Here is a 22,089-nt window from a genome sequence, read left to right as displayed (position 1 = left end):
TAGGGCCGTCCACAAAGAGTTTTCTGCAGGCTGAACTTGGCACAGATACCACGCCTAAGGCTGGGTTCACACTTGAGCGTTTTACAGCGTGTTCAAACGCGCTGTAAAACGCTCAACACATGAAAACCAATGCTTCCCTATGGCCCTGGTTCTCACTTGAGCGTTTTACAGCGCGTTTGAACGCGCTGAAAAACGCCCTACGCTCAAACAAGTACTTGAGCTTCTTTGGGGCGTTTTGACGCGCGTTTGTGGCCATAGAACACTGCAGTCAATCACACAAATGCGCGTCAAACGCGCGTTTACTATTGCATAAAAATGCGCGACAAAAACGCGCGTTAAACGCGCATATATAATGCGCTCAAGTGTGAACCCAGCCTAAAAGCTGCCGGGTGGAATCACGGAAACTGCCTTCCACTGTTTTCAGGCTAGCTGCTATTTATATGGCCACGTTTTGGACATGTCCATTCTTGGAGTGGTCATGGTCATAAAACAATGGGAGGCGGTTCCGGCACGCCTAGCAGGCAGCTTTTTGGTGCAGGGTTCACACCAAATTCAGCTTGCTAAAAATGTAGTAATGAGACGAGACCTGTCACACGACCTGCACCTATGTGCAAAGCACGGCTGGGAGGATCGGAGCGGCGGTGCTGGAGCAGAGGTTTAAATCACTGAGTATAACTTATTTTATTTTAAAAAGCTGCCGGGTGGAATCACAGAAACCGCCTCCAATTGTTTTCAGCCTAGTTGGTATTCATATGGCCACGGTTTGGACATGTCCATTCTTGGAGGGGTCCTGGTCATAAATCACAGCCTTCCATTGAAAACAATGGGAGGCAGATCTGGCACGCCCGCCAGGCAGCTTTTCGGCTTGGTTCCTTGCCTTTGAACATTGGGAGAGGACTCCCCTGCATAACGGAAACGGGACGGATCCGTTATGCAGTCCATAGACTTCTATTATGACGGAATGAATAACGGAATGCCACTAAAGGCATTCCATCATAGAATTGCGTAATGGTCCGTGGTAACGGAATCCATAAAACGGTTCTGCTTTTACCACCTAACGAAGCGTGAACGAATTTCAAAATATGAAATTTGCTCATCTCGAAGTGCAATCTATGTACACAAGGCTATTACATGTACATATCTGTGAGTGATCAGGTCTCTTTCTGTAAAACATAAAGCAGCACTTGGTAATGTCTTCTGTATCCTGGTGAAGCGCCAGTAGAAAATGTTTGATAAGAGATGCATTTTATTTCACCAAACACTTAACAGTATCCATTTAGGTGACTTGACATCCAGTTATATAGTACATGACCATAATGAAGCCGAAGCAAGGGAAAGGACAACGAGCCAAAACATTTATTAAGTCATTTCTGTAATTTTTTTTTCCAAACTCAAGGAATAAAACCGAAATCACTTTACATTTGATCAAAACTGTCGTGTTCAAAATATTAACATCCTTTATTCCTAACAGCGAGACCACCCTCCACCCATCATGCAAGGTAAGGGTGGGTTTGCACTAGCGTTATGGCATTCCGTTATAGGTTCCGTTTATAACGGAATATAATGGAATGCCCAGACGGAATGCAAAACGGAAGCCTTTAAGAGGCATTGCATTTTGCTCCATCCTAATAGAAGTCTAAGGCAAGCATAACGGATCCGTCTGCCGGACAGTCCTCTTCCCAGCCTTGGCATGAGCGGGGAGAAGTCGCAGATTGCGGCACAACTAACCATTGAGCCGAAATCTGCACATTTCAGCTTAATAAATGACCCCCATAGTCCCATGCACATGCACAACAGTCCTGTGTTCCCATGAAGCTTTGAGAGCTGACAGCGGGGGAATGGGGGACAGATGGAAAATAAAAAATAGTGATTTCGACTCCTTAGGCTACTTTCACACTAGCGGCACGGACCTCCTGCAGGCTGTTCCGTCGGGTGAATCCGTCCTGCCGCTCTGTCCCCATTGACTATAATAGGGGTGGGGCGGAGGCACGGCAGCGCACGGCGAAAGGCTGCCGGAATAAATGTCGGACATGTCGTAGTTTTATTCTGGCAGCCTCTCGCCGTACGCTGCCGTGCCTCCGCTGGAACTCCGCCCCCATTATAGTCAATAGGGACGGAGCGGCAGTCCGGGGGCACACATTCACTAGCGGCAGGACGGATCAGACAGGCTGTTCACCCGACGGAACAGCCTGCCGGAGGTCCGTGCCGCTAGTGTGAAAGTAGCTTTATCTGCAGCACTACTCATGAAGTACTGCAGATAATAGTCTAAGATCCTGCTAAGGCCTCTTGCGCACAAAAAAAAAAATTTCCCCGTTTCTGTTCCGTTTTTTGCGTTCCATATATGGACCGTATACGAAATCATTTCATTGGATCCCCAAAAAAAACGGAAGGTACTCAGTATGCCTTCCATTTCCGTTTTTCCTTTCCGTTCAAAGATAGAACATGTCCTATTATTGTCCGCAATACAGACAAGGATAGGACTGTTCTATCAGGGGTCAGCTGTTCTGCAAAAAACGGAATGCACGCGAACGTCATCCGTATTCTTTGCGGATCCATTTTTTTTTACTTTTTTCGTGTTTTGGTGCCTGACAACCTGGAATTAACATGGATTGCTTGAGGATTTGCATCATTTAAATTACAGAACCTGCCCACAACTTTGAAGATTTTTTTTTATTATTATTGTGAAGCAAACAACAAATAGGACAAAATAACATAAAAAGTCAATGTGCATAACTATTCACCCCCCTAAAGTCAATACTTTGTAGAGCCACCTTTTGCGGCAATCAAAGCTCCAAGTCACTTTGGATAAGTCTCTATGGGCTTGCCACATCTTACCACTGGGATTTTTGCCCATTCCTCCTTGCAGAACTGCTCCAGCTCCTTCAAGTTGGATGGTTTGCGCTTGTGAACAGCAATCTTTAAGTCTGACCACAGATTTTCTATTGGGTTGAGATCTGGGCTTTCCCCCCCCAGTATAATAAACGTTGGTGGCACAGTGCCCCCCCCCCCAGTATAATAAACGTTGGTGGCACAGTGCGCCACCCCCCCCCCAGTATAATAAACGTTGGTGGCACAGTGCGCCCCCCCCCCCCCCTTGCACAGTGCGCCCCCCCCCCCCCCCAGTATAATAAACGTTGGTGGCACAGTGCGCCCCCCCTCCCCAGTATAATAAACGTTGGTGGCACAGTGGGAAGTGCCAATGAGGGTTAAAAATAATAAAAGAAAATTAACTCACCTCCTCCAGTTGATCAGGTAGCTGCCGGTCTCCTGTTCTTACTTCTTTCTAGTTTCTTCAGGACCTGTGGTGACGTCACTGAGCTCATCACATGGCCCATTACCATGGTGATGGATCATGTGATGAGCACAGTGATGTCACCACAGGTCCTGCGTCCTGAAGAAACTAGAAAGAAGTAAGAACAGGAGACGATCAATTGGAGGAGGTGAGTTAATTATTTTTTTATTTTTTAACCCTCATTGGCACTGCCCACTGCGCCACCAATGTTTATTATATTGGGGGGGGGCGCACTGCGCCACCAATGTTTATTATATTGGGGTGATGGGGGGGGCGCACTGCGCCACCAATGTTTATTATACTGGGGTGTTGGGGGGGCGCACTGCGCCACCAATGTTTATTATATTGGGGTGATGGGGGGGCGCACTGCGCCACCAATGTTTATTATACTGGGGTGATGGGGGGGCGCACTGCGCCACCAATGTTTATTATATTGAGGGGGCGCACTGCGCCACCAATGTTTATTATATTGGGGTGATGGGGGGGCGCACTGCGCCACCAATGTTTATTATATATGAGGGGGGGCGCACTGCGCCACCAATGTTTATTATATTGGGGGGATGGGGGGGGGCGCACTGCGCCACCAATGTTTATTATATTGAGGGGGGCGCACTGCACCACCAATGTTTATTATATTGGGTGATGGGGGGGCGCACTGCGCCACCAATGTTTATTATATTGGGGTGATGGGGGGGCGCACTGCGCCACCAATGTTTATTATATTGAGGGGGGCGCACTGCACCACCAATGTTTATTATATTGGGGTGATGGGGGGGCGCACTGCGCCACCAATGTTTATTATATTGACCTTGTACTAAGCATTCTGTATTCAGAATGCTATTATTTTCCCTTATAACCATGTTATAAGGGAAAATAATACAGTGAATAGACTTTCATCCTAGGAACCATGCGTGAAAATCGCACTTGCTTGCGATTTTCACACAGCCCCATTAACTTCTATGGGGCCTGCGTTGCGCGAAAAACGCACAACAGAGCATGCTGCGATTTTCACGCAACGCACAAGTGATGTGTGAAAATCACCGCTCATGTGCACAGCCCCATAGAAGTGAATGGGTCCGGATTTAGTGCGGGTGCATTCCGGTATTTTGAATGCCGGATCCAGCACTAATACATTCCTATGGGGAAAAATGCCGGAGCCGGCATTCAGGCAAATCTTCATTTTTTTTCGCCGGAGATAAAACCGTAGCATGCTACGGTTTTATCTTTTGCCTGATCAGTCAAAATGACTGAACTGAAGACATCCTGATGCATCCTGAACGGATTACTCTCCATTCAGAATGCATGGGGATAAAACTGATCAGTTATTTTCCGGTATAGAGCCCCTGTGACGGAACTCAGTGCCGGAAATGAAAAACGCTAATGTGAAAGTACTTTAAAATATTAAGTTTAAATCCCCCCTTTCCCAATTTTACATATAAAATATATAAACAATAAATAAATAAACATATTACATAGCCTTTTTAGTCACCTTGTCACCCCAAAAAATAGCATAGGACTGTTCTATTATGGGCCGAATGTTTCATAAAATGCGAAATGCACACAGCTTTTTTGTGTTTTTTTTTTTTTTGCACGGTATTGAGTATCACAATACTTTTTTATGGTGACGAAAGCGAATCAAAATTTTGGTTTCAAAACAACCCTACGCCGATCTGATCGGCGTAGCGTTGTCACGATACCAAAATTTGATTCAGTTTCGATTTGGCAACTAAAAATTTGATTTGGCTCCTAAATTTTTCAGTTCAGGAGCCAATGGCTACTTGGAATTTTTTTTTAGTCTGGAGCACTGTTCTGTGTGCCCGGCGCCCGCTCCCCTCCCTCCTCTCGGGGGCGGCAGCCTGCGGCTGTCCTGCCTACATGTGTGCCGTGCGGCGCTCAGGCCAAAGGAGGCGTCACTGACTGTCAGTGGGGCCGCGGCGGAGGGAGGCGAGGAGGCGGAGCTGCTCTGTCTGCTATGACCTGTAAAAGCTGCCCCTCCAGGCTGGCAGCAGAAGAACACAGTCACAGAGTAACACTGAGGCACGACTTGTTGGAACTTGGCCGACCCTGCTGGACTCTAGTCTGGACTCTGGAGAAGACACCTTAAGGCAGAGCCAGCTGAGATTGGAGCCAGGACCAGACCGACCCCACTCCAGCCAGACCCCAGTGATATATCAGGTACCGACTTCAACATTGTCCCTCATCATGTCACCCCCCCGATGGTGCAGACTCCAACATTGTCCCCCATTAGGGAGCATAATGGATGGGGGCTGACGGCTGTCATGGGGGGCATGATGGCTGACATGGGAGTAATGATGGATGGGTGCTGACGGCTGACATGGGCATGATGGATGGGGTGCTGACGGCTGACATGGGCATGATGGATGGGGTGCTGACATGGGGGGCTGACGGCTGACATAAGGTCATGATGGCTGACATGGGGGGCATGATGGATGGGGGCTGACGGCTGACATGGACATGATGGATGGAGTGCTGACATGGGGGGCTGATGGCTGACGGCTGACATGGGGTGCTGACGGCTGACATAGGGGCATGACGGCTGACATGGGGGGCATGATGGATGGGGGCTGACAGCTGACATGGGCATGATGGATGGGGTGCTGACGGCTGACATGGGGGGCATGATGGCTGACATGGGGGGCTGATGGCTGACATGGGGGGTAATGATGGATGGGGGCTGACATGGGCATGATGGGGTGCTGATGGCTGACATGGGCATGATAGATGGGGTGCTGACGGCTGACATGGGCATGATGGATGGGGTGCTGACATTGGGTGCTGACGGCTGACATAAGGTCATGATGGCTGACATGGGGGGCATGATGGATGGGGGCTGACGGCTGACATGGACATGATGGATGGAGTGCTGACATGGGGGGCTGATGGCTGACGGCTGACATGGGGTGCTGACGGCTGACATAGGGTCATGACGGCTGACATGGGGGCATGATGGATGGGGGCTGACAGCTGACATGGGCATGATGGATGGGGTGCTGACGGCTGACATGGGGGGCATGATGGATGGGGGCTGATGGCTGACATGGGGGTAATGATGGATGGGGGCTGACATGGGCATGATGGGGTGCTGACGGCTGACATGGGCATGATGGATGGGGTGCTGACGGCTGACATGGGCATGATGGATGGGGTGCTGACGGCTGACATGGGCATGATGGATGGGGCTGACGGCTGACATGGGCATGATAGATGGGGTGCTGACATGGGGGGCTGACGGCTGACATAGGGGCATGACGGCTGACATGGGGGCATGATGGATGGGGGCTGACATGGGCATGATGGATGGGGTGCTGACTGCTGATATAGGGGGCTGATCTGAGGTATGATTAACATTGGGGGTCTGATTGGTGGTCTGACCTGAGGTATAATGGAAAATATTGTTTCTGATTATACTCCTCTAAAACCTATGTGCATCTTATAGGGCGAAAAGTACAGTCCTCAAACCAGATCGAAGATATCAGGACCACACAGAGGAGAAGCCAGCTGCTGCAGACAGAACCAGGACCAGGTGAGCTGCGGGCGGGGCGGTGGGAGAAGGGGGTCACCGAGATGTAGCTTCGCTTGTGTTGCCAAAAAATCCTTGCACAGGCTCTGGTCACGTCCACGTGACAGGGCCGGTGCAAAGAGTCCCACTAGGCCATTCCAACACATTTACATGTTTCCCCATAAACCGCTCAAGTGTTTCTTTAGCAGTGTGTTTGGGGTCATTGTCCTGCTGGAAGGTGAACCTCCGTCCTAGCCTCAGATCACGCACAGAGTGGTACAGGTTTTGCTGAAGAATATCCCTGGATTTCGCACCATCCATCTTTCCCTCAACTTTGAACAGTTTCCCAGTCCAATCCCCACAGCATGATGCTGCCACCACCATGTTTCACTGTAGGGATGGTGTTCTTTGCGTCAGACATAGCGCTTTCATTGATGGCTGAAAAGTTCATCAGACCAGAAAACCTTCCTCCATACATTTTGGGAGTCTCCCACATGCCTTTTCGCAAACTTACAACGTGCCTTTTTGTGTTTAGCTGAAAGTAATGGCTTTCTTCTGGCCACTCTGCCACAAAGCCGAACTCTATGGAGCGTACGGCTTATTGTCGTCCTATGTACAGATACTCCAGTCTCTGCTCTGGAACTCTGCAGCTCCTCCAGGGTTACCTTAGGTCTCTGTGCTGCCTCTCTGGTTAATGCCCTCCTTGTCCGGTCCATGAGGTTTGGTGGGCGGCCCTCTCTTGGCAGGTTTGCTGTTGTGCCATGTTCTTTCCACTTGGTTATAATAGATTTGATGGTGCTCCTGGGAATTATCAAAGATTTGTATATTTTTTTTATAACCTAACCCTGACTTGTACTTCTCAACAACATTGTCCCTTACTTGTTTGGAGAGTTCCTTGGTCTTCATGGCAGTGTTTGGTTAGCGATGCCTCTTGCTTAAGTGTTGCAGCCTTTGGGGCCTTTCAAAAAAGGTGTGTATATGTAATAACAGATCATGTGACACTTAGATTGCAGACAGGTGGACATCATTTCACTAATTATGTGACTTCTGAAGGTAATTGGTTGCACCAGAGCTTTTTATGGGTTTCCTAACAAAAGGGGTGAATACATACGCACATGTCAATTTTCTGTTTTCTATTTCTAATCAATAGTTTTATTTATATATTTTTCTTATTTAACTTCACCAACTTAGACTATTGTGTTCTGATCCATCACATAAAATTCAGATTAAAAAACACATTGAACTTAAGGCTGTAATGTAACAAAATACGAAAAAAGTCAAGGGGGGTGAATACTTTTGCAAGGCACTGTAACTGAAGGGCATACACACATGGCAGTGTACTTTAGGCCTCCTGCACATGAATGTGTGCTTCCTGTTGCCGTATTGCGGACCGCATTTGCGGATCCGCAATACACGGGCGCCGTTCCATGGGCATTCCGCATCACTGATGCGGACCCATTCACTTGAATGGTGCAGAACGGAAGCACGGAACCCTACGGAAGCACTACAGAGTGCTTCAGTGGAGTTTCGTCCAGTACTTCCGTTCCGCAAAAAGATAGAACATGTCCTATCCTTTTGCGGAACGACCGGATCGCGAACCCATTAAAGTGTTCGTGCATTGCGGGCCGGCAGGAGGCCTTAAGTGGATTTTCGTGCATTTGTTGCTGTGTTACTTGCAGATTTTGTCGAAGATTTTGGCGTGAATTTTCCTCGGATCTCAGGATTGCAAGGGGTGAAATCTGCATTGAAAATCCAATCCTTTGCTCCTTAAATGTCCCTCTTTTTGATCTGAGGTACAGATTTGCATTATAACATTTAGGGCTGTTTCACACGAGCGGATGCCGTGCGTGACAACCGCTGCGTGAATGACAGCCAAGACCCGATGCGGACAGCAGAAGCACGGAGCATTAACATGACTGATAATGCTCCGTGCCTCTCTGTGATCTCTTTACTACGAAATCACAGTGAGATAAAGTTGTCACTGTGATTTCGTAGTAAAGAGATCACAGAGAGGCACGGAGCATTATCAGTCATGTTAATGCTCCGTGCTTCTGGAGTCCGCATCGGGTCTTGGCTGTCATTCACGGAGCGGATGTCACGCACGGCATCCGCTCATGTGAAACAGCCCTTACAGTATTAATTCAAATAGTGTTTGCCTGGTTCCTATCTGTATATTAGAGCCTGCCTTGTATATTATTTCATTATCTGATGCAATTTGGATTTTAGAAATTTCTGTATTCAGAAAAATGTTTGAACTATTGTGTAAAAATACTATTGAAGTGAATAAATATGCAGGAAAAATGGATCTTTCACACAATGAACCCAAACGTGTCCCTCGTTGACTGTCCAAAAAGTTGGGAGATATGCACTATGCAAAATACTTTTTCTGCTTAACTGACACGTAATGTGCAGTTTTTATATGGCCCTTATCCACACAGAATGTAAAGCTCATTTTAGGGAGACATACAGCGAGTCCTCTAGAAAGATGCATGTACAAAAAAACTGAAAGAACAACGGCAGTAATGCACATACAAATAGCATGATTGCAATGTAACCGAGACACGGCGCGTCATATTTTTGCATAAATAATACATACAGCTCTCTAGTATTCACTGTACTGCATGTAAAATACAATGAAAATCCACATCCATCCAAAAATAGTGTTACATGCTATGACTATGGCGTCTTGACTCCTTCACTGTGCTTCATGGAAGGAGGTGTGACATGCTGATGTAACCATGGCAATTAGCGCAGCAAATTCACTAAAATCTATCTCCCGGTCGTGGTTTGCGTCCAAGTCTCTGAAAATAACATCAAGTGTGTCTGTGTCTTGGACTTGCTGTGAAATAAAAGAGACAAGAAAGTTAGTTACCGGAAGCTTAAAGGGGTTTTCCAGGAGTTGTATACGGATGATCTATCTTCTGAATAGGTCATCAGTATGTGATCGGCGGGGGTCCAACACCTGTTAGAGAAGGCACTGGCGCTAGCATTAGCTCCGCGGCCTTCTCTCAGCAAACCGAGCACAGCGCTGTACAATGTATGGCACCTGTGCCTGGTATCGCAGCTCAGCCCCATTCACTTCAATGCCTAGGCCACGTGACTGGTATAGGGAAAGCAGTGACAAGGAAGCGGCGCTTGCAGGAGGCTTCTCAAACAGCTGATCGACGGGAGTCTCGGGTGTCGGTCCCCCACCCATCAGATACTGATGACCTATCCACAGGCTAGATCAGGGTTCAGCAAACTTGGGCACTCCAGCTGCTATGAAACTACAATTCCCAGCATGCACTATTCATTTCTATGGGAGTTCTGAGAATAGCAGAGCAAGTATGCATGCTGGGAGTTGTAGTTTCACAACACCTGGAGTGTCAGTGGTTGCCTACCGCTGGGCTAGATCACAAGTATAAGGCCACATGTACACAACCGTTGTTCGGGTCCGCATCCGTCTCGGGTGCGGACCTATTCACTTCAATGGGGCCGCAAAAGATGCGGACAGCACTCCGTGTGCTGTCCGCATCCGTTGCTCTGTTCCGTGGCCCCGCAAAAATAATATAAAATGTCCGTTTTGCGGACAAGAATAGGCATTTCTACAATGGGCCGCCTGTTCCATTCCGCAAATAGCGGAAGGCACACGGGCGGCTTCCGTATTTTGCAGATCCGCGTTTTTTTTGCGTTCAGTATACTGGCCGTTTTTTCAGTTAAGTATGCGTTACTTATACTAAACCATTCATTTCAAGGGTCAGCAAAAAAAAACTGAAGTGTCTCCGTATGCATTCCGTTTCCGTATTTCCGTTCCATTCAAAGATAGAACATGTCCTATTACTGCCCGCAAATCACATTCCGTGACTCCATTCAAGTCAATGGGTCCGCAAAAAAAACTGAACACATACGGAATGTACTCCGTATGTCTTAAATATCCGTTCCATTTTTGCTGAACCATCTATTGGAAATTTTATGCCCAGCCCAATTTTTTCTATGTAATTACTGTATACTGTTTGTGCCATACGGAAAAAACGGAACGGAACCGGAAACACTACTGAAACAAAAAAATGGAAAAACGGATCCGTTATAAACGGCCCGCAAAACACTGAAAAAGCTATATGGTCGTGTGCATGAGCCCTAAAACTCCCGGAGAGAGAACTTACAGGCTTTTATGAATAAAGTGCAAATGTGATGCTAGAATGCAATGTACCCATTGTGATAATTGTCATGAAGCTGAGAGAACTGTTATACAGTCCTGATCAAAAGTTTAAGACCACTTGAAAAATGGCAAAAAAATCATATTTAGCATGGCTGGATCTTAACAAGGTTCCAAGTAGAGCTTCAACATGCAACAAGAAGAAATGGGAGTGAGACAAAACATTTTTTGAGGATTGATCAAAAGTTTAGGACCACACCTCCAAAAAAAACCTAAACCCCCCCAAAATAGAAATCCAACTTCCAAACATGAACTCAGTAATGAGTAGCTCCGCCATTATTGTTTATCACTTCAAATATTTGTTTCGGCATGCTTGAGGCAAGCGTTTCCATGAGGTGAGTGGGAACATTTCTCCATTGTTCCACTGAAGGAAAAAGCACCCCAGACCATTATGGCGCCCCCTGCACTGTGGCGCATAGAAAACATCTCTGGTGGGATCTGCTTGTCATGCCAGTAACGTTGGAAACCATCAGGACCATCAAGGTTACATTTTTTCTCATCAGAGAATAAAACTTTCATCCACCTTTGAATGTCCCATGTTTGTGCTCTCTTGCAAAGTCCAAACGAGCAGTTCTGTGGCGTTCAAGGAGACGAGGTCTTTAAAGACGTTTTTTGTTTTTGAAGCCCTTCAGTCTCAGGTGCCGTCTGATGGTTATGGGGCTGCAGTCAGCACCAGTAAGGGCCTTAATTTGGGTCGAGGATCGTCCAGTGTCTTGACGGACAGCCAATTGGATCCTCCGGCTCAGTGCTGATGAAATTTGTTTGGGTCTTCCACTTGACTTTTTTGTTCCATAAGGCTTATTGCACACGACCGTATGGCTTTTTCAGTGTTTTGCGGTCCGTTTTTCACAGATCCGTTGTTCCGTTTTTTGTTTCCGTTGTGTTTCCGTTTCTGTTCCGTTTTTGTTCCGTTTTTCCGTTCCGTTTTTCCGTATGGCATATACAGTATACAGTAATTACATAGATAAAATTGGGCTGGGCATAACATTTTCAATAGATGGTTCAGCAAAAAACGGAACGGAAACGGAAGACATACGGATGCATTTCCGTATGTGTTCCGTTTTTTTGCGGACCCATTGACTTGAATGGAGCCACGGACTGTGATTTGCGGGCAATAATAGGACATGTTCTATGTTAAAACGGAACGGAAAAACGGAAATACGGAAACGGAATGCATACGGAGTACATTCCGTTTTTTTTGCGGAACCATTGAAATGAATGGTTCCGTATACGGACCGTATACGGAACGCAAAAAACGGCCAGTAAACGGGGAAAAAAAACGTCCGTGTGCAGGAGGCCTAACCCTCAGGATCATTTAGGAAATTCCAAATGACTGTCTTACTGCGTCCCACCTCAGCAGCGATGGCGCGCTGTGAGAGACCCTGCTTATGTAGTTCAACAACCCGACCACGTTCAAAAAGGGAGAGTTTTTTTGCCTTTGCCATCACAACGTGTGACTACCTGACAGAAAATGACAATGAATCCACATCTTTGCACAGATTTGGCCTTTTAAAGGCATGTGGTCCTAAAATTTGTATCAGCTGAAAAACAGCCTGTTTCAGTTTAATCGTTATTTTCAATTAATTGAATGCTCAAAAAATGTTTTGTCTCGCTCTCATTTCTTCTTGTTGCATGTTGAAGCTCTACTTGGAACCTTGTTAAGATCCAACAATGTAAAATATGATTTTTTGCCATTTTTCAAGTGGTCTTAAACTTTTGATCAGGATTGTATGAAAGGGCATTGATGCACTAGAAGAATGTAAAGAAATGCATTTAATAGCTTACTCTGCTGCAGTAGGTGTACTTGACCATTGACATTTCAGGCGTCCTGCTCTATGCTCTACTGGTTCTGCCTTATTACGGACATTTACCAAACTGGTATAAAGTAGAACTTGCTTAGTTGCCCATAGCAACCAATCAGATTCCTTCTTTCATTTTTCACAGCTCCTGTGGAAAATAAAAGGTGGAATCTGATTGGTTGCTATAGACAACTAAGACAGTTCTACTTTACACCAGTTTGATAAATCTCCCCCATTATGTGGGTCCAGGTCATCATCCACATCACTATCCACACTGTAACTGACTTGAATGGTGTCAAGTATTATGTAGACATTGATAAGGTTTAAGCATTAAGACACAGTAGGTATTGCTACTGGACCTGTATTTTTCTGTTTTTACTAATAATAGAATAAGTTACAGGTCCAGTGGTAATACCTACTCTGAAGATACTTGGAAGTGAAGCGGCGCATGTGCAGTCGCTGCTCCTGAAGCCGAATATGAGCTTCAGCGCCTGCGTTGTTACTCAGAGCAGCGTCTCAGGGCCCAGACTGTAAGGCCCGGGCTACATGTCCAGCCCTGTCAATCATCCATCACTTGTTCACCTGTAGGGACAGCCCCCCACAGATGAAGAATGAATGCTAATGAGATGAATCCATTTGAATCAATTCTCTTATCCCTAATTTTTACGTAAATATCCTATATTATATCCATGATATACTTTTGTCAAGCAGGATGCTTAGTTTTTCAAAATGTTAGCTCCTTTTGTGCATCAGCTGTGCTCTAGACTGTACCTGATTATCTGAGGGAAATGTCTGTGGGGTCATTAGCTAGGATCCAATGGTACTCCTGGCTGGATAGGCTATCGTATCAAGGCACATTTGGACCAAATTTGTGATTTAGATAAATTGTTCCTACCCAGGAAGATTGGAGAACCACACAATAACCACCTGCGCGAAAATATTAATGTGGATTGGAGGTCGCCTGGTGCTTTTAGCATTCAGGTTGGTCAATGGACCAGGGCCTATTTCCCTATTTCCCTTTGACTGGCCTGCCAGTATTCCTGCAAGCAAATCAGGTAAGTCGTTTTCATCAATACCAAAATCCCAGCATTTGGTGTAATCACTCTCGTTAAATTTACCCACTGTGGTGAAGCATGAGATGTCTTTCAACCAACTAAAAATGTCATATTTCATGATCAGCTGTCAGATTTTATTTGCACTGAATCAATTTGATCCAAATTGAAAATGCCCTAAAAAGTCATGTATGACACTCTGGGGTCTCCTAGGACTGTATCCAAAAACGTTCAAGCTATTTTAATGACAAGACAGCATTAGTAATATTAAAGAGACATATATATATCTGGGTAAACGGATGGTAGCCAATTTCTTATGCTTTTTAACCCCTTCCAGACCGTCCCACGTAAATTTACAAAGGCGGTCGGCCATTGAAACATGGCACCCGCTCACAAGCGGGCGCCATAGTCGCCAGGTGCCTGCTGTTTTATGTATTGGAGTGTATGATAAAGGCAATCTAATGATTGCTTGTTATAGGGGAACTATTAAAAAGTGTAAAAAAAAAAAAAAAAAAAAAAAAATACGTTTTTAAAAATACAAAAAAAACCCATTAAAATTGAAATACCCAAAATAAAAATACATAAATAATTAAAAAATTTGATATCATAAAAATGGCCATACTATTAAAATATTAAAATATTTATCCCATATGGCAAACAGCGAAACAGAAAAAATGACAAAATTGTCGATTTGCCATTTTTTGGTCAGTTCACCTCCCACAAATTGTTTTTATAAAAAGTGATCAAAAAGTCACACAGCCAAGAAGATCAATGAAAAGTACAGATCGCCCCAACAGAGCTCCATACACATAAAAATAAAAGTTATGAGGGTCAGAATATGGCAATGCAAAGAACAAATTATTTTAATATTTAAGTTAAAAAATAATTTTTCAGTATCAAAATGCAAGAAAAACTATACATATGTGGTATTGTTGTAATTGTATAAAAATAACAGGTCAGTTTTACCGCATAGTAAACGGTGTAAAAAAAACCCACATAGAACTGTGGCCGAATGCAGTTTTTTTTTATAATTCCAGCCCATTTGGATTTTTTCCCCGCTTCCCACAACACTGTATGCAACCGTAAATGGTACCATTAGAAAGTGCATCTTGTCCCCCAAAAATGCCCTCATACGGCTATGTGAATGAAAAAAAAAAAAAGTTATGACCTGCCACAGAGTTCAGTCTAGGGACATGAACTGATGATGCACCTAGTTTATGATGAGATGTGCATTGCAGGGGACAAATATCCCCCCAGGTGTTACTGAAAGAAGCAAAGGCTTCTTAACAAGAAGCCCAAAAATTATCTCTTTTTGGGAGCCGGTACCTGCTGGTGTTTATATATACACAGTAGTTTAGGAAAACATAGTGGCTTGCTTTTAACAAGCTGTCCAAAAATGATGCATTTTTGGGGGCAGATGCCTGCTGGTGTTTCTACACACACAGCAGTATCGGAAGAAGCAGAGACTTTCTATTAACAAGCTGGCCAAAAATAATACCTTTATGGTGTTATTAAAAAAAATATATACAGTATCTACATGTGCAGTGTGCTTGATCAGCCTGGAAGGTGAAGAAACAATGGCTTTGTGTGGCGCTATTGGCAATTAGATATATCCAAAGCAATGACGTCACTCACATCTGTATCAGCAGGCAGTGGCACACTATCAGCACCAAGCCTAATTATTATTGTAGAGGATTTGTGATTGTGAATAATGTGATGAAGATTGGGGTGATTCACATTAATAAGAAATTGAATGGTATAAATGGCTGCCAGCCTGCCTGACTAACACACTAACACTGACTGGCTGAGCCTGTCTAACTCTTATCTCTCTCTCACATCTATTATAATATATTGTAGGAAGGAACAAGGGGCCGTCATTGATGGTCGGTATGTGTTACCAAGGTTCCTGGCCTCGGTGAGGTAAGAGACATTTTTTCCCCTGAAGTGTCAGTATTGCAGATTGCAGTCTGACACTTCAGCTGTTTAGTATGGCTGTAAAGCTGATCTGGGACGGCTTTTACTGGGAGTAGCCAAAGTGCTGGGTGGGTGGCTTCTCCCCACGTTCCAGGCCGGGTCTTGGCAGGTTTAAAAGCAGTCAGCACTGTCAGGTGGTGTGGATTACCTCCCTTTGACAGTGGAGCTGTGAAGATCTCTGCGTTGAGGTCCGAAGACTGTGTGTCAGGCGAGCAGGCCGCCTTACAGCTTGCAAGTGGACTTTCTGAGTCATCAATAACTGACACCTATAGTCCCTCATGAGTGACTGAGGCTGCCTGTAAGGCATCACGGGCAAGCCCGCCGCCTAGGGTCAAGTGATCCTTTTTCATCTTCTCCGTCTGATCTGTGAAATGGTGGCCAAAAGTTTCAGATTCGCTGAAAACCGAAGCTTTGTGAAATTCCTAACAAATAGATTTTAGTAGAATGGATTAGCTCATCTCTAGTCAATACTCTGCTGGACATTGTGAATTGGGCAGGTTGGAAACAGCTTGGTGAGAAGAATCTGCTGTCATTATGAGGGTATGCCTAATCCTTTGTAGGATTATTTACTGGTCCTGCCTCTCCCTGAGAAGGTATTGTGTACTGGGAGGACTTTGTTCTAAAAAACTATCAGACATATAGGCAGAGTTAGAGACCCTATTCTGTCTCTACTACAGTACATCTTGAGGAAGCCTTCACTGACCATTCTGTATTTAAAGGTATATTTCCATCACATACAATGGGGGCATATCGCTAGGATATACCCCCATTGTCTGACAAGGAGAACGGAGCACCACCAAGCTCTGCTCTCCGCTTCTCTCATACAGGTGACTGTGAGCGCACCGCGCACGCGCGGCCCGTGCTCCCATTCATTTCTATGGGGAAGACGGAAATAGCCAAGCCAGCGCTCGGCTGTTTTCGGCGGCCCCATTGAAATGAATGGAGGGCGGCTGCGCATGCGCAGTGCGCCCTCCATTAATCTCCCCGCTCTGTTCTCGTTGTAGGTATGAGACAATGGGGGAATATCCTAGCGATATGCCCCCATTGTATGTGAAGGTGTAGAAGTCTGACAAAGGTGAATTTTGTCTTGTTAGGTCTTAGCCTTTATTTTCTTATAAATCTGATCTAGATAGAAACTGCAGCGTTTCCAGCCTACAGTCCATTTTTGTCACACATGCTTGAAAAGGGCAGTGTTAGGTCGAAACTTTGCATCACTAGATATGTGATCCAATTAAATCACTTCATTTCTGGCAATTGACCCTTCGTGTTGCCTCCTTCTTCGGTGTGATTCTCTAAAAAGAAGTGAGCTGTGATAATTTTTGACCGATAGATAAAAGAATTTTCCCTTCGAAGAAAGAATTTTTGCGAATGAAAAACTTTAAAAATAGATTTAAAAAGCTTAAAAAATAGAGTTCAGAGAAGAAAATACTTTGCCTATTCACTCAACGCGATTCATCTGTAATTACCTGAAAATTCTAGCCTCTCTACGCGGTTCATGTCATTGATTGCCATCACTATAAATTTTATTAATTGACGTCTCAAGGCATTTCACGTCCAGTATCCCCTCCAGGGTTGGAGCTAGGTTCTAGCCCATAAATGCTTGCCATCCTAGCCGCCATGTGCTGCTCTTATTGTGGCCGCCAAAGCTTATGACCGTCAGATCAATCATTTCATGTCCCGTGAGTTGCCCGCAGGGGATACTGCAGGTGAAATGCAGCAAGACACCAATTAGTAACATGCATAAAGATGGCAATTAATTACATGAACAGAGTAGAGGATGAAGTAGTTAGTTTATTACAGCATTTCTCCTTTGTTGTGAGATCTTATATAGTACTGCTAACGTTTTAATGTGGCATAGGTTGCCTGCATAATGGATCAGTTCACACAGTAGCCAGTGTAATGTTTCCAGAGTGGTGGATAACTTTAGCTCTTTTTTATCTTGTAGATTGTAAGCCCTCACGGGCAGGGCCCTCTCTCCTTCTGTTCCAGTCTGTAAGGCTACTTTCACACTATTGTTTTTTGCAGATCTGTCATGGATCTGCAAAAAAGCTTCCGTTACAATAATACAACCGCATGCATACGTCATGAACGGATCCGGTTGTATTGTCTTCCATAGCCAAGACGGATCTGTCTTGAACACGATTGAAAGTCAATGGGGGACGGATCCGTTTTCTACTGTGCCAGATTGTGTCAGAGAAAACGGATCAGTCCCCATTGACTTACATTGTGTGCCAAGACGGATCCGTTTGGCTCCGCTTCGTCAGGCGGACAGCAAAACGCTTCAAGCAGCGTTTTGGTGTCCGCTTCCAGAGCGGAATGGAGACGGAGCGGAGGCAAACTGATGCATTCTGAGCGGATCCTTTTCTATTCAGAATACATTAGGGCAAAATTGATCCATTTTGGACCGCTTTTGAGAGCCCTGAATGGATCTCACAAACGGAAAGCCAAAACGCCAGTGTGAAAGTAGCCTAACACGTCTTGTTTATGCTTAGTGCAATTGTCTGTGTTATGTATGTATAAATGGTGCCTTAATAATAAATAATAATAATAATAATAATAATATATAATGTTTGAATCAGTGCCTTGAAGTGAGAACTACCTGTCTATTATCTACTTATGCTCTATGCCTTTAAACCTGGTTGGATGCACTCTGTTGCTGACCTCCAAAATACTGTATAATATAAATTTTGGTCTTATCTTAAATTGCATTGAACAGGCCAACAGGAATTCTCATAGAAGCACTTGATAACCCCAAGAGGGTAGGCAGTATGCCTTTCTCTCTCTAAAAGGTTTTCCACTGCTTTTATAATGTGTTCTAGGGATCAGAGGAGGTTGATATTAGTAAATGTCATTTATGGAAACCCCCCTTTAAAGTGAACGTTTCACCTATAATTTTTTCTGCCCGTGAAAGAGAGGTTGTCTAGTTTCCCATATTGATGACCTGTCCTCCGATAGGCGACTTCCAACACCTCTGCCGATCAGCTGTTTGAAGTGACTGTTGGACAAGTCTACAAAGTGATTGCTTACCTTCACAAATGTTGACATCTGGTTGTTGATCAGTTCTTTCAGATTTTTCCTCCTCAGCTTGCAGTGTTCATTAGAATAAGAATGGAAGATCCGTATGATATTTACCATGGAGCTTTCCAGCTCTGTCAGCGCTTGTCTACAAGGTAGAGTGATAATTATATAAAATGATGCTTGAAAAACAGCACGCATGTACACAGACCCATTGTGGCTTTGGGTTTACCAGTGCTAGCACAATACTCAACTTGTTGGGGCTTATAGGGGCTATCCAGTTTTCTTATATTGATGACCTATCCTCAGGATAGGTCATTATTATCAGATTGGTGGAGGTCTGGCTCGCCGCACTCCCGCCAATCAGCAGTTTACAGCTGTTGTAATTACACTGCTCCACTGCTGCAGTGTTGACAGCAGATATACAGTAAAGAGAAGGAGTGCCGCAGTCTCTTCAAACAGCTGATCGGCATAAGTGCCGGGAGTCGGACCCCCACCATTCTGGCATTGATCAATATGAGAAAACCAGACAACCCCTTTTAACGATGATCCAGACAATATGCAGCCACTCCCTCCTTTGCAACCATCTCTCAGACTCGCCAGTGTTTGCGACTATCCCACAATCTCCAAATAGCTGCTCTGATGGCTACCAGCTATATGACTCGACTCACACTCAAGCGTATATCATCCTCACACAGCAGTTCCAGAGACCCCGCTCCTCCGCAGGCTTAAAGACTATGTACACGCTTTGTGAGAATTTTTTTTTATTATTGCATTGTACTCATTTTGAGCTAAAAATTATTTTTTCAATTGGTTTTTATTAAAAAAATATTGAGCCGTTTGCTTGCACAGCTTTGAGTATATCTAGTAGCTGGTTCTGAATTTGCTCTCTGCTCCGTCAGGCAGGGAGCTGATGGGCTCCTTATCTCTTACCTTATAAACACTCATTATAGCTCAATTCTTATCTTACTGATAAGAATGTGGCTTAAATAAGTGCTTATGACCTTTTTGTCATTTACAGATAAGGGTTATTAGATGACCGACACAAAGTGAAAGTACCAGTCACACAGATAGAAAAACAGAACGGCTCAATATTTTTAATAAAGATCAATTGAAAAAATGATTATGCAATCATAAACAATTGCCCTCAAAGGTGTACATAGCCTTTAAAGTCACTCCTTTGGCCTATTTCTTAGACCCCACCAGTGTGTTCATTAGTGGCTATCTAGTCCTCCACCTGTCACTAAGGTGCCAGTTACGCACACAGTCACCATAGTCGCCAAACACATGTTTATAGTAATGCAATGTCCACTGTCAAGTCTACACAGGGCCCTAAATAATGGCCCCTGCTGGCTGACATGATCCTCCTCATGCGGTATGGCACCAAGGGACACCACTCTCGGAGTCATCAACCAACATAGAAATGGGGTGATCTTAAATCAGTGGCTCACCAACACCAACATGCCAGAGGCGCCTTTTTGGTTACATGGCAGTAACAATGCAATACGTTAACCACTTAAACATATGTCACGATGCAGACAACAAACTTACTTTTGCAAGGGGTCTAGTATGTTACTTGCAGGTTAACCACCTCATATGCACGCTACAAGTGAAAGAAAAGCTATTTTAATCTGCAAGAAGCTAATTTAAATCTGTGAATAACTAGGACTGGGCACAATTGTATATGTGATTTCAGACCAAGCTTAGCAATACTGAGGTTATTTACCATAGTAGCTGGAGTGAGAATAAAATATATAAAAATCATACTATCCTAAAATCCTATGTACTTACATTACTATTTACCTATCTCACTTTTGTGCTTCCCTTTCTGTTAGTAGATGTCATTTTAGATTTATGCATTTGTGCCAATTTATGTTCTGCATCAATCATCTGTCCTCAAGACCAAATAAATGTAAACGGCTGAGGTTCTCCAGACCCCGAGGCTGCTGCCACACGTTCAGGCTTTTGCATTATAACAGGAGAGAAAGCATTAAGGGCAGATACAACTTCTCCACTTTTTTCAATCCACTTCTGGCTTCAAAAACTGTGTAAAAAAAACCTGAACGTTTGGCAGCACCCTAACTCCAGGACCTCCTTACTATAAACCGATGGATGCTCAGAGCTGAACTGCCTATTCTAGATGATCCACAGCTACACCAGATCTCCTTCCACTAGTGACCGCCTAGCTGTCCTCCCCATAGGACAGTCATGCTGATTATCAGTATTTACGTGCATAACCTGTATATGTTGAAATAAATCGAAAAAATACACCGGCTTTAGCTTATTGTCTTTGACATCTGTCAAGATCCGAAGATCCATAATTCGGTGATCAGCGTTAGAGAAGGCATGGATTATGAAACAAGCAGCTACAACATCTAACACTGGCTGCTGTTTCTTAAAGGGGGCAACAAACATAATTTATGTATTTGAAAGATTCAATTATTAATCATTGTAATAATTACCCATCTGGTAAACTTGGAAAACTTGAAGGGCAGGTGCTTTTTGGCTTCAGTGAATCCATACTTGGAGCTCGTCTGTGGACCCTTCGCCGTGCTCACCACACCTTGCACTGAGCAGAACGCTCACCCCGAACTGTTCATTATACGCTCTTTGCCTGATCAATAACCACTTAACTGTAATTCCTTCCTGTCAATAAACAGGCGCAGGACCTCAGAGTGCATAATGGAAGGCTAATTTGTATTTTTCTATATGGGAGATGCTTAGCATTAAGACTTTGTACACACTGAGCCGGGTGCTTGGTACTTTCCCACAGCTGTATCATATAAATCATAGCAATTATAGTATATGCCATAAGTGTGTCAGATGGGAATACAAACATTGGCAGAAGATGGAACTGGCCGATAAATCATTACAAGGTCTTTTTTCTTTAAATACAAGGTTTTCTCTAATTCACTTTTCAGTTCTGCTCATATTTGTTCTTATGCGCTAAGAAAGTGCATCAGCGAATTGTTCATAAGATTCAAGGTTCCATAATAAGTGGTTTAAATTACCAGTTTGAGCCAGGAAGTTTCATGGCACAAGCTAGGCAATCACCAGGTTGACTACACACCATGGCTCCTCCTGTGCATGCTCTTTATCTAGAGCTCCATGATGGAGGAACACTATAAAGCCAGAAATAGGTGCATATTGTATAGTTCCGCTCCCGGGCTGCAGGGGGCGCGTGAGTGTGGGTGGCTGGATGGGTGCAGTAGTTGTCCTCACGGTTCTGAAGCTCCCACCGC

The 22,089-nt window shown here is 44.6% G+C and overlaps 1 protein-coding gene across 1 annotated transcript; it reads right to left on the bottom strand.

The window, feature by feature from the left end:
• Window positions 1–9,128: 9,128 nt before the first annotated feature.
• LOC120993909 (protein S100-B-like) lies at window positions 9,129–21,368 on the bottom strand. Its single transcript, XM_040422375.1, has 3 exons — window positions 21,310–21,368; window positions 18,860–18,995; window positions 9,129–9,651 (listed from the first exon to the last, which is right to left on the bottom strand). The coding sequence occupies exons 1-3, from the start codon at window positions 21,366–21,368 to the stop codon at window positions 9,508–9,510; spliced, it is 339 nt and encodes a 112-aa protein (XP_040278309.1). The 3' UTR covers window positions 9,129–9,507.
• Window positions 21,369–22,089: the final 721 nt, after the last annotated feature.

This window comes from Bufo bufo, chromosome 3, assembly GCF_905171765.1.
Source record: "Bufo bufo chromosome 3, aBufBuf1.1, whole genome shotgun sequence".
Classification (NCBI taxonomy): domain Eukaryota; kingdom Metazoa; phylum Chordata; class Amphibia; order Anura; family Bufonidae; genus Bufo; species Bufo bufo.
The sequence above is the reverse complement of the archived record's forward strand: the minus strand, read 5'-3'. Positions and strand labels throughout refer to the sequence as shown.

Excerpts from the sequence above, each read along its gene's own strand:
- LOC120993909 (XM_040422375.1), bottom strand. The coding sequence starts at position 21,368 with ATGGATTCACTGAAGCCAAAAAGCACCTGCCCTTCAAGTTTTCCAAGT. Across the intron at positions 18,996-21,309 it reads TTTCCAAGTTTACCAGATGG|ACAAGCGCTGACAGAGCTGG; the intron begins GTAATTATTACA and ends TCTACCTTGTAG. Across the intron at positions 9,652-18,859 it reads AGATGTCAACATTTGTGAAG|CAAGTCCAAGACACAGACAC; the intron begins GTAAGCAATCAC and ends TTTATTTCACAG.